The sequence below is a fragment of the Chiloscyllium plagiosum genome, unplaced genomic scaffold (genome assembly GCF_037043375.1).
Source record: "Chiloscyllium plagiosum isolate Xiang-an unplaced genomic scaffold, Cpla_swu_hap1 HiC_scaffold_34, whole genome shotgun sequence".
In the NCBI taxonomy this organism is placed as follows: Eukaryota; Metazoa; Chordata; class Chondrichthyes; order Orectolobiformes; family Hemiscylliidae; genus Chiloscyllium; species Chiloscyllium plagiosum.
This window is the reverse complement of record NW_028270172.1, coordinates 26145559-26158049: the sequence shown is the minus strand read 5'-3', so window position 1 is coordinate 26158049 and position 12491 is coordinate 26145559. Positions and strand designations below refer to the sequence as shown.

At 40.8% G+C, this 12491-nt stretch overlaps 1 protein-coding gene across 4 annotated transcripts in view; it reads left to right on the top strand.

Moving 5' to 3' along the window:
• ahrra (aryl hydrocarbon receptor repressor a) overlaps positions 1 to 12491 on the top strand; it is a 191039-nt gene that overhangs the window by 34902 nt on the left and 143646 nt on the right. For all 4 annotated transcript variants that reach the window (XM_043719297.2, XM_087978560.1, XM_043719299.2 and 1 more), the window contains one exon: positions 3430 to 3611. In XM_043719297.2, coding sequence (XP_043575232.2) covers positions 3430 to 3611 — 182 coding nt within the window. The remainder of the gene's footprint in view (positions 1 to 3429; positions 3612 to 12491) is intronic.

Here is a 12491-nt window from a genome sequence, read left to right as displayed (position 1 = left end):
TGGAAATTGTCTGGGTATGTACTGTACTCTAAGCTGGGCAAACCAAAATTAATCAATTTTCACCCCATCAGTCTGCATTTAAATATTAATAAAGTGATTGATGGTGCTATCAAGCAGTACCCTTTCTTCATCTATTCACTCGTGGGACATAGGTGTCAGTGGCTTTTATTGTTATTGCTTGTCACCCTTGAGAAGGTGATGGTGAGCTGCCTTCTGTGTTCTAGGTAGACCCACAATGTCTTTAGGGAGAGAATTCCCAGAATTTTGTCCTAGTGATAAGTGAATAGCAAAGGAACAGTCATATTTCTAAGTCAGGATGATGAGTGGCTTGGAGGGAAACTTACAGGTAATGGTATTTCCATGTATTTGCTGTCCTTGTCCTTCTTGATGATAGTGTTCATAGGTTTGGAAGGTGCTGAATTTATGCAATGCATCATGCAGATGGTACATACTGCTGCTACTGAACATTGGTGATGGAGGGAATATTTGTTGATGTGGTGTCAATTAAGCAGGCTACTTTGTATAGTAGATGCAAATGGTATTGTTGGAGCTGGATCCATTTGGGCAAAGAGCGAGTATTGCATCACACTCCTGACTTGTGCCTTGTTGATGGTGAACTAGCTTTGGGGAGTCAGCAGATGAGTTACTTGCTGCCGTATTTTCTAGCCTCTGACCATGTCTTGTAGCCTTTGTATGGTATGGTGAGTCCAGTTGAGTTTCTGGTCAATGGTAACTTCCAGGATGTTGACTGTGAGAGATTCAAAAATGGCAATTCTATTGAATGTCTGTCTGTCTGTCCCTTTTTGGAAATTATCATTGCCTGGCATTCCCTCCCTAAAGACATTGTGGACTGCAGCAATTCAAGAAGGCAGTTTGAATTGCCTTCTAAAGACCAACCAGGGGTGGTCAATGAATGGTGGCACTACAAGCAGTGCCCATGTCCCACAAGTGAATAATGAAAGTTCAGGTTCAAGTCTCACCTGCCATGGAGGTGTGTCATAGCATGTCTGAACAGGTTGATAAAGCTAAAAGCAAAATATCTAAAATCTGCACGGTCAGCTCTTTGCTGCAATTGACATTCTACTGAGTTATATTGCTGAAGAATAAAATTTGTCTGCTCCAGGCTGTCAAGTCAGAAATAAATTAATTTGTAGTGAATCCACCTGAAGCAATGATCAGACCAATTAAGGCAAGTTAGAAGCACATTGGGAGCTTACACATGATTCTTTACAAATTTTCACAGCCTGAGCAGTCCAAATTTTTAAACATTCTCACAGACCTACCATCCTCGGTTCCATGTCTGTACCTGCCTTCAGAAATATAAACAGTGCATTTTTCATTTTTCCAACTTCAAAAGTAAGTTTGCCAATGTCTCTCTCTCTCTCTGCATTTACTCCCCTAACCACTCATTGGCTGGAAGACTTGTCCCTGACCCATCAATAGATCCTGATTTCCCATTGGGCTGGGTTTATGACAGAAATAAACTTGCCACATGAAAATCTAGCCTATCTCTTATAGTCAGACAGTGGAGATCTCCAGATAATCCACCGCTTCCACAGTTGAGCTATGGTGACCAACCACTTGTCCTTTCCCTCTCCCTTATATTCTATACTCACTTCTCCAGCAACAGAGTAATGTTAGATCGATGTTATTGTAAGATATGTACCTGCTCAATGAATCCAGTACAATTAGTGAGATTGATTATCAGACAGATGCGTAACATTGCATAAGCCTTGGGCTGAGTGGCAGCAAAGAATGAATATATGGGGTAATGAGGAAATGCAAAGAAAGTGAAGCAAGGTACTATTCAGACTGAAGCAGCTGAGAGGATTGATGTGGTGGAGTACCTTTTACAGTTCCCACTAACATTATGTGCTTCTGTTTCCCCAAATCAGACCACTGGCCTTTAAGTCATTCAGGCACTTTAGTTCGTGCTTAAAGCTTTTATTACTTTGCCTTTTTTTTTTGGCCTCTGACCTCTCTCATACTCTCATTCAGGTATGTACTACAGAATGTTGGGGGTTGTTTAGCTGAATTGACTTGATGTCTGCTTTGCGATGCAGAGTGATGCCAACAGTGCAGTGTCAATTCCTGCACCAGCTGAGGTTATGATGAAGGTGCTACCTTCTCAACCACACCCCTCACTTGAGGCATGGTCACCATCAGTCATCTCTCTTTAATGTGGGAGCAAGTCTATGATCCTCTGGAAATAACTTTACCTTTTACTACAGAATTCATACTTTTGCAGAATTAATGTACTCCCTATACAGATCCAATTATCAGCTATAATGCTCCTGCTGCTGTTTCCTCTCCTATCTTTAATTATGCCTTCTTCAGGAAGGTTTCCTCTTCCCATTGCCAGGAGGAGATGTCATCTTTCTGCTCCCTGCTGCCCTTAATAGTACATCAAACATGGCACTGAATCCAGTGGAAAATCTTTGAACATACTGAGTCCATCATGTTTACCATCTTAATGCAAAACCTTCCCAGCTGCAGTATTGAATTAGTGGTTGAATCGATATTGTGTTGTGTGCATGGAGATACGAAAACTGAAAATAAAATAATAACTGGTGGGCCATATTGACATTGGGCATTCTGCTGCACCAAATATTGTTGGGATTTCATGGATCCTCTTGTCAGAAACCACCTCCAGATACTATCAAATTCAATATTTGCGATATACCATCAGAATCTTCTAAGTGCTTCAAAGTAAGAAGAACCAAAGAACAAAAGGGAATGTCTGTGGTTGGATAGAGGAATGGGAGGGATAAAAATTAGATTTTTGGGTTAGATTCCCTACAGTGTGGAAACAGGCCCTTATGCCCAGCGAGTCCACACCAGCCCTCTGAAGAGTAACCCACCCAGACCCATTTCCCTCTGACTAATGCACCTAACACTATGGGCAATTTATCATGGCCAATTCATCTGCGCTGCACAACTTTGGATTGTGGGAGGAAACCGGATCACCCGGAGGAAACCCACGCAGACACTGGGAGAAAGTCTCCCAACAAAACAGATGCTGACCTGAGGTAAAAGATGGTGGAAATAAAATTGGCAAAAAGAGCTGTTAAATGGTTTCAGCAGAATAGCAGAGTGGGAGGAGTGGCATGGAAAATCTGGGAATGTGACACATGAAAGTTGGTTTAGCCCCAGGGCTGTGGTCTATCTAATGGCTACATGTCAATCAGAGGTTTCCATCCCAAGCCCAGCCCACATCATTTCTACTCCCAGTGTCTTATGACCAGCACCTATGGTCTTGGATCTTACTTTTGGTAGACTTTATACCTTTCCAAATTCAACATCAACATGCCCAATACAGTACCACAAGGTACACAACAGTGTGTGTGTTTGCTTGTTTGTTTTCACTCAATCCATAAAAGAGTTGCATATTGTTACTAATCACTGCTATTTCTGGAATCTTCCAAACAGCAAGTCAACACCAACCAGTGTGAAGTCCAATCCATCTAAAAGGCACAGAGACCGTCTGAATGCTGAATTAGACCATTTGGCCAATCTCCTGCCATTTCCACCAGATATTATTTCCAAATTGGATAAACTTTCCGTTCTACGCCTCAGTGTCAGCTACCTCAGAGTGAAAAACTTCTTTCAAGGTAGGCTCGTTTAACACTAATTGGATCTTGATTTTTAGTCACTTTTCATTTTTTATCTGATGATTTGAATTGGCAGATCTTAATCTTTTAACCCTGTAAAATCTAGCCCTGCTTGTTCCCAATCCAATTCCCTATTTGCATTTTTTTCTCTCCCCTTGCTTTTACTGTTTTCCGTATATTTCTTTATTTCACGTACTTTGGTCTATTTGCCTGTATCTATTTCCTTGAAGTCTCTCTGAATGGCATCTATCTTTCATCCCAAGCGATCATGTCCTCATTGGCTACCATTCCTTCAGTTCTGTAGATGCAAACTCAGAAATTCCCTCTCTGTCTAAAGTCTTCGCCTCCCTCCTCTTTCTTAACTTTTTCTGTAAAAGTCACTTCCTTGAAACCAGCTTTTGAAATCCACCCTAATATCAATTCCTTTTGCTTGATGTCCCTTTGGGTCACTCATCCTAATATTAAGTTATTTGGCTGAATGGACTATGTACCTTTCTACCTCCAGTACAATAAGCATGTTCTTCTGGGAATTGCATTTAAAATGGTCTCCACCCTTTTCTGCTTTCTTGGCACCTTGAGGACATGAAGTCTCTCTTGCTGTCTTTTGGCTTCTTCCTTTTAAGATTACCTCTATTCTTCCAAGCAAAGCTGTTTTAAATTTGTGCCAATGTTATTTAATAGTACATACTACATCCCTTTTAAAACTCTTCAAATCTGTTGTTTATTTTCACAGCATGTTTCTTTGCTTTGTGATTGATTGAAACAATCATTGTTAATCCTTAACAGTTTTTGGTCTTGATCAGCTTGAGCCTGATTTTTATCCCTGTAACCACTAGGTTGTAGTCTGAGTTACAGGATGTTTTTGACTTAAAAATTCTTCTCTTTTGTTTATAAAGCCCTCCAAGGTCTTTCTCCTCTTCTTTCAGAAACCTTCTCAATCTCTGTGATCCTTCAATTTTGGTTTCATGACCAAAATAGACCCATTTTAATTGTGCCATCACTAGTTGCCAAGCCATTAGCTGCTTAGGCTCTAATCTCTAAAAATTCCTCCCCCCTTATCCTTGCCAAATCTCACTACTACTCCACCTCCTCTCTCCTTTTACAATCCTTAAAACCTACCTCTTTTTACTAAACATTTGGTCATCTGTCCTGACATTTATGTGGCTGGTGTTAAATTTTGTATGACAACGTTCCCTTTAAAGCATCTTGTGATATTTTACTGCATTAAATGTGCTGTATAAATTCAAACTATTGTTTACTATTGTCATGTAATCAGTCTAGTCCCTTGGTCTCCCTTTCTCTTTGGTTCATTTCATAGTTTCAGTACTGGCCCTGTGGTACTGACACAATGTTGGCAGACAGCTGTTCCTTGGATATTGTATGCATTTGTAAATAAATGAGTTGTCCATTTTAGATTAAGTATTATAATGTAATGTAGCACATGATAAAATAAGAAATTCAAACGCTTAGAAGTTAGAACAGTAGAAGTGGAGGAGCTGGCAGTTGCTTGAATACAGTAATGTAACAGTTTATGAGTCAATGAGGGATTTTTAAATTGAGTGGAAATTAAAAAGCAAAGAAAATCGAAGAACACCCACAACCCACTCCAATGTGTCTATGCTCAAATTTTGAAAAGTGGTACTTTTGGTTGTAATGTAAGTAATGTATTTGCCTGAGTTGGTTTAACGATGAGTGAAAGTGAGTCAGCATCATCACATTTATGGTTATAATTACATGAAATGAGATTTTTCAATAATGTTTATACTCTCTTGAATTTAGCACCCCCTAGCACTACATCCAGAAATGTTTCATTAAAAAGAAAGGGAGATTAAAGTGTACTTTGTGCACATTTAAAATACAGATTGCTCGATATTATTAAAGGCTCAGAAGTAGGCATCATTGATCACGGGCATTGCATTGGATGAGAAAGTTGGTCACAGTCTGTGCCAGCAATAGCGTGCTGTGGTGGGATCAGCAGAAGTGCAGAACAGCAAAAGGGAGAGCAATGGAGATCCCAGGATCACCGGAGACATGACCCATGGGAGAAAGTCTACAGACAATAATGAACAGCAATGCAATTCAGGGCAGGTTTATTGTCCTGACAAGTAGGAATCAACTTTTGAGAGGAGTTGGACTTGGAGACAACCCCTTATCCAGAATTTTTATCACCACCCAGAATTTGTTTACATACCAGTGCACCACACAAACATCTTGAATTTCTCAGCCCATAAGCATATAAACTGCGTTAGTAAGTAGGTAGTCCATTGAACTCTGACTGTTCTATTCTCTTGTGGGTCAAGGGCATTGCTAGCTAGCCAGCGTTTATTACCCATCCCTAGTTGCTCTTGAGAAGGTGGAGGTGAGCTGCCTTCATGAACTGCTACAGTCCATGTATTGCAGGTACATTAAGGAGGGAGTTCCAGGATTTTTACTCTGCAACGGTGAAGGAATGACAATATATTTCCAAGTCAGGATGGTGAGTGGGTTGGAGGTGAATTTGCATGTAATGGTGTTCCAATGTATCTGCTATCCTTGTCCTTCCATCTTGGGTTTGGAAGGCACTGTCTAACGATCTTTAGTTAATTTTTGCTGTGTATCTTGTAGGTATACATACTGCTGCTACTGAGCATTGTGGGTGGAGGGAGTCAATACTTTTGGATTTGGTGCCTATAAAGCTTCTTGAGTGTTGTTGGGGCTGCACTCATCCAGGAAAATCAAGACTATTCCATCACACTCCTGACTTGCATCTTGTAGATGCCAGACAGGTGTCGGGATGTCAGGAGATGAATTACTTCACTATTCCTCACTTTTCACCTGCTTTTGTAGCCATTGCATTTATGTGGTGAGTCCAGTTGAGATTCAGGTCAAAGGTAACACAAAGGATGGTGACTGTTGGGGGATATCAGTGATGGAACTACTATTGAATGTCTCTTATTAGAGATGGTCATTGCTTGGCACAATTATTGCCAGTTGTCAGACAAAGCCTTGAATATATTCCAGATCTTGTTGCATTTGATCATGGAATGTTTCAGTACCTGAGGAGTCACACATGGTGCTGAACATTGTGCAATTATCGGCAAATATCCCCACTTCTGATTTAATGATGGAGGGAAGGGTTTTAATGAAGCAGATGAAGATGCTTGGGCCCAGCACAGTTCCGTGAAGAACTCCTGCAGAGATGTCCTGGACCTGAGATAACAGACATCCAACAACCACAACTACCTTCCTATGTACCAGGTATGACTCCAACTAGTGGAAAGTTTATTCATTATTCCCTTTGACTGACTGTGTAGTTTTGCTAGGGCTCATTGACACCACAAATGCAGCCTTGATGTCAAAAGCTGTCACTCTCACTTGCCCTCTGGAATTCAGCTCTTTTGTCCATGTTCAAACCAATGCTGTAATGTGGTCAGAAGCTGAGTGCCCCTAGCTAAACCCAAACTGGGCAACGTTGAGCAGGTTATTGCTGAGCAGATGCTGCTTGATAGCACTGTTGATGATACCTTCCACCACTTTAATTCCATCACGTGGTACGATTACAGGGTGTCAGGGATTGCACATAAGTGTCAATTCAAGGACCTTCACAGCAATCAAGAACTTCTATGAAGTGCAAAAGATTTAATTCTATCAGATAGCTGTAATATTGTGTTCTATACATTGAAACATAGGAAGGGTGTGACTGCTAGATCGGGTACACAGGAAATTTGTAAGTATGCTACCAGGAATGGAAAATCCGAGCTAGGAGAGAAGATTAGACAATCTGGGGTTGTTTTCCAGAGTTGAGAGATATTTTAGCTGTGATGCATAAAATTATGGAGCACAAAGAGAACAGATGGGATCTGTTTTGAATCAGGAGAGTGGTCAGTAATTTTGGAGTACAGGGTTTAAAGTAATTAGGAAAAGGATTAAAGAGGAGTTGAAATCAAATCTTTCTGATCCAGAAGGTAATGGTGTTCTGGAACTCACTGCCTGGCATGGTGGCTCAGTGGTCAATATTGCTGCCCCTCAGCACCAGGGAATGACCGAGTATTGTGTGCAGTTTTGGGCCCCATCTCTCAGGAAGAATATACTGGTCCTGGAGTGTGTTCAGAGGATGTTCACGAGAATGGTCCCAGGAATGAAAAGCTTAAACTTTGAGGACTCTGGGTTTATACCCAATGGAGTTTAGAAAGATGAGGCGGATCTAATTGAAATATACAGAATACTGAATGGCCTGTACAGAGTGGATGTTGGGAAGATGTTTCCATTGGTAGAAAAGGCCTAGACCTGAGGGCATAGTCTTAGAGTAAAGGGAAGACATTTTAGAACGGAAATAGGGAGAAACTTCTTCAGTCAGAGAGCGGTGAATCTGTGGAAGTCATTGCTGCAGGAGGTGGTGGAGGCCAGGTCAATGCGTATACTTAAGATTAAGATAGATAGGTTCTTAAGTACCAAAGGGATCAAGGGTTGCTGTGAAAAAGTGCGAGAATGGGGTTGAGAAACTGATCAGCCATTATTGAATGGTGGAGCAGATTCGATGAGTTGAATGGCCTAATTTCTGCTCCTATGTGTTATGGTCTTATTCCAGCATTGGGTGACTGTCTGTGAGAGGTTTGTTTGTTTTCCCCATATCTGTGTGGGTTTTTGCCAGGTGCTCCAGTTTCCTCCCACAGTCCAAAGATGTGCAGGTTAGGTGGATTGGCCATGCTAAATTGCCCATAGTGTCCAGGGATGTGCAGGCTAGGTGGATTAGCCATAGTAAATGGGACAAAATAGAATGCTCTTCAAAAGCTCAGTGCAGAGTTGAAGGGCCAAAAGGTCTCTACCTGCGCTGTAGTTATTATATGATAGAGGGAGAAACTTCATTACCTTTTTAAAAAATTTGGAAGTTTATTGAAGTCATATAATTTACCAGACAACAGACCAAGAACTGGAAAGTGGGATTGCACCACATTGCTATTTGATTGTCCTGCAATGATGTGATTGGTCAAATGGTTGATTCCCGCATCACAAAAGTTCAATGTTTCAATGCACAGTTTGTGTGAAATGCAGAGGGTGTGGATTTCCTGGGAGCTGTTGGAATGCATTCAGATATGTCAGTGGGCAAAACACTGACATGTTAAAGGTGTGCTTCATTACCATATGTATGTGTGGAGCCACCCTCCATGAGGCATAAGCCAAAGCTGTCCAGAATCTGGTGCACTGCATTCTGCACAACATTGCATAATAGAGAGAGTTGAAGGTTGATCAGTTCCAAACCAAATGCATACACAGCCAAGGATGCCCTCGGAGATGACTCAATTAATTATTCCAACTGTGGAACAAACAACAAATGAAAGGTTCCCCTACCATTTTTCACAAAGAAACGAAGGTCAAGTTGGCGCTTGAATTGAAACATTGAGCAAGATGTAGAAATCATATGGATCTATAAATTGTAATGTGGCATTGAACGCTTTGTCAAATACCCATGTGCATTCCCTCAGTGAATTACAATTACTTCAGCCTTTGCTTCCTCATGCTGCTTTTCCCAAAAAAGGAACACAAATATGAAGGCAGGATACTTCTTACCTTTACTGATGCTTGTATTTTATTCTGGATGTAGTTAATTAATTAATTAATATTTTAAAAACTGATTTGGACTAATATCCATGAGGCAGTTAGTCTACATCTCTAGATTTTTTGATCTAAAGAGATTCATGTAAATCATGGCAAAGTGGCTGATAACTCACGTCCAATATCATTAAAGGAGAAGACACCCCAGTGTAGAATGAGTATGTCCAGAGAGAGGCCTTAGACATGACATTATAGAGCTGTGATTAAGAATCTACTATGTAGACAGATGAAAGTTAGAGTGCAAAAGTACATGAGGAGTTAAAATCTTGACTTAAGAGTTAAAAAGCAAGAGCCTCAAGTAGTGAATGTGCAGATGCCAAACTGACTCAAGACCAATATCTCAATATGTAGGTAGCCGTAAAAATTAGGAATGGGTAATGAATGCTAGCTTGGTAAGTGCTGTTCACGTCCCCAGGATTTCTTTTTAGAAGTAAACTTCAGATTACGCCAGGCATGTGTGCATCCTGTCTGCTGCACAGCTTGGAGACATGATTCCTGCTGGTTGGAAAAATGTAATCATTTACTCACATCAAAATCAGCGGCTCCATCCTGTTAATGTTTTACTTCCAAGTTTCAAGTACATAATCACCCTGCTCTCTCAGAATCCTTTGTGTTAATATGAGACCAAATTCCCTTGCAATGTATTGGCCCTTTTGGAGAGCAGGTGAACCAGGAGCAATGGGGTCAGGTACCTTGAAATCTTAATTTGGATTCTAGACTTCCAAGGGCAAAGCCAGATTTTTCTGTCAGTCAGAAGTGATCTGTTGGTCAAAGAACTCCCTTTGTCAAAGTAATCATGGACTTTAACCAAGTAAACTGAAATAAATAGATCATGCGCAATATTTCTCAGAAGACGGGAAATTGTAGGATTGGAGTTAGTACCTACCTCTTGTTAATTTAACTGGAAACAAGACATGTGACAATTAGGGAGTGGAACGAGCTAGTGACAGCACAAAGACAACAGAGAGGTTGAGAGTGGTGGTGATGTAGAATTCACTGATTATTCTACACTGATGTAGAATACACATATCCCTTTAAGAGGAAGTCAAGCCATTCCCCTTCCCTCTGCTTTAAGAGGGATTCAAGAATAGTACTGGAGATACTCCACTGTAATAGAGTGAGAAAGAAGCCGTTGCAGGAGACTCTTTGCTTACGATTAAGTAGATACCATTGACACCATGCTCAATAAAGGAGGAGTTGGATAAGGATGGTGTAGTCTCAAGGTTCCAAGTTCAAATCCCATTCCAGGACTTGAGCACAAAAATGAAAGCTCTTGTGCTGTACTGAGAAGCACTGCATTGTTGATAATGTAATCTTTTGAACTGTCACCACATCTATTCATTTCAAAAGCATCAGTGGAGTTACCCCCTGTGTCCAGGTCAATAATTATCCTTCAATCAATGCCACAAGCAAGCGATTATGTGGTCATTTATCATGTTGCTGTTTGTGGAAACTTGCTGAATGATTCTGACTGCCATGTGTCCTACATTTATAACATTAACTGCACTTCAGCAAAAACTACTTTGGCTGTAAAACACTTTGATATGTCTAGTCATGAAAAACTCTATACAAATCCAAGTCTTCCTTTCAACTACATTAAAGACTACAGTGAGTCTTGTTGCCTTTGGTAAGGGTTCGTTGAGTATTCTAGCAATGGCAAAGCTCTGATGTGAGAAGTTAATATCTGGAGCTGCAGAGAAAATGGTCACAAATATGGGAAGTGAAACATAATAAAGGACTGGAGAGGTCGGAGGTTGATGATGCAACGTTGGTTTACAATTGGTAAATAGGTGATGCTATTGTCACCAATTACCTTTCATCTACCTTTCAAAAGATGATGATAAGGAAATCATTTACAATCTTTTGTGAGCATTGGGAATAAGAGTGAGACATCTCAAGAAATGAGTTTCATAGACCAGTGTGGTCTGAGACAGTATGAGGAGAGATAGAAGAAAAACAAGAAAGCTTTAGGTTCAAGACTACGACAGCTGAGAAACTTTGAGACAAGGTAAGTTTCATGGATTAGGAAGAGAGGTCATGGAGTACAAGATCTCAATTTTAGTTGCTGAGAAGAGCATGAGCTGCTTGTTTGTGGGATGCAAGGGAGCAGGACTAAAGTTGATGCCTGATAGCAGGGAGACAAAGCAAAGCTGGGGTTATTTTATTGCCTCCCACAGCAATTTTACAATTTAAGGTTATGTTCCACCTCACTGGGATAGTACACAAAATCAAGCTCTGCTCTCCTGCCTCAAAAGTTCAATATTTTATCAAAGTGCACAAAATTCCCTGATTTGTCCAATTTATAGACCCAGATTGTTAGAAAGTACAGAATTGGTTTCTGCATTTATAAGTAAACAGACTGCAGCTACTTGTAAACAATTATGAACCATCAGCATATAACTCTGCTGTTTAAAACTCTAAACTCCTTTATAAACTCCCACTTACACATGTACACATAGAATCACACACAGACCCAAATACAAAAATAGACAAATGCAGAAAGCTTGAAATATTCGCTTGGTCTCTCTCCATGGATACTGCCCAACCCGCTGTGGTATCCAGCATTTGTTGTTTTCAGTACATACTCCAGCATCTCTGCAGTAATTTGTTCCTGCAGGAAAAAAATCATGGTTTACGGATGGAGGGAAAACAGGGAAAGCAGTTCAGTGGTCTCTATTCACAATCTGCTGAGATGGTTCTTGAGCTGATCAGATTGATTTGCAAGAGGCACAGGGTGGCTGGTTCACGCATAATATCTCTGACTTTTAAAATTAAAAGTCACACCTTCCAGAAACTGCTGGAGGAAAGATAAATTGCCTTTTCTTTAGGCTTAAAGGGGCTTAAGGTATTTAAGGCTTAAAGTACTCAGAAATGAGTGGGTGGAGATTTGAAGGCTGCTTGTTCACACCCCAACCTGTTCATTTACCTGCGAATCAATCACACAGCTGTTGACAGACTCTGTCATTGATAATTGGTCACTATTCCAGAATTGAGGTTGAAACTTTATTGCTGGAACAGCACAGCAGGTCAGGCAGCATCCAGGGAACAGGAGATTCGACGTTTCGGGCACAGGCCCTTCTTCAGGAATGAGCAGAGAGTGTTCAGCAGGAGAACACTCTCTGCTCATTCCTGAAGAAGGGCCTGTGCCCGAAACGTCGAATCTCCTGTTCCCTGGATGCTGCCTGACCTGCCGTGCTGTTCCAGCAATAAAGTTTCAACTTTGATCTCCAGCATCTGCAGACCTCACTTTCTCCACTATTCCAGAAACCAATCGGTTACTTGGTGACA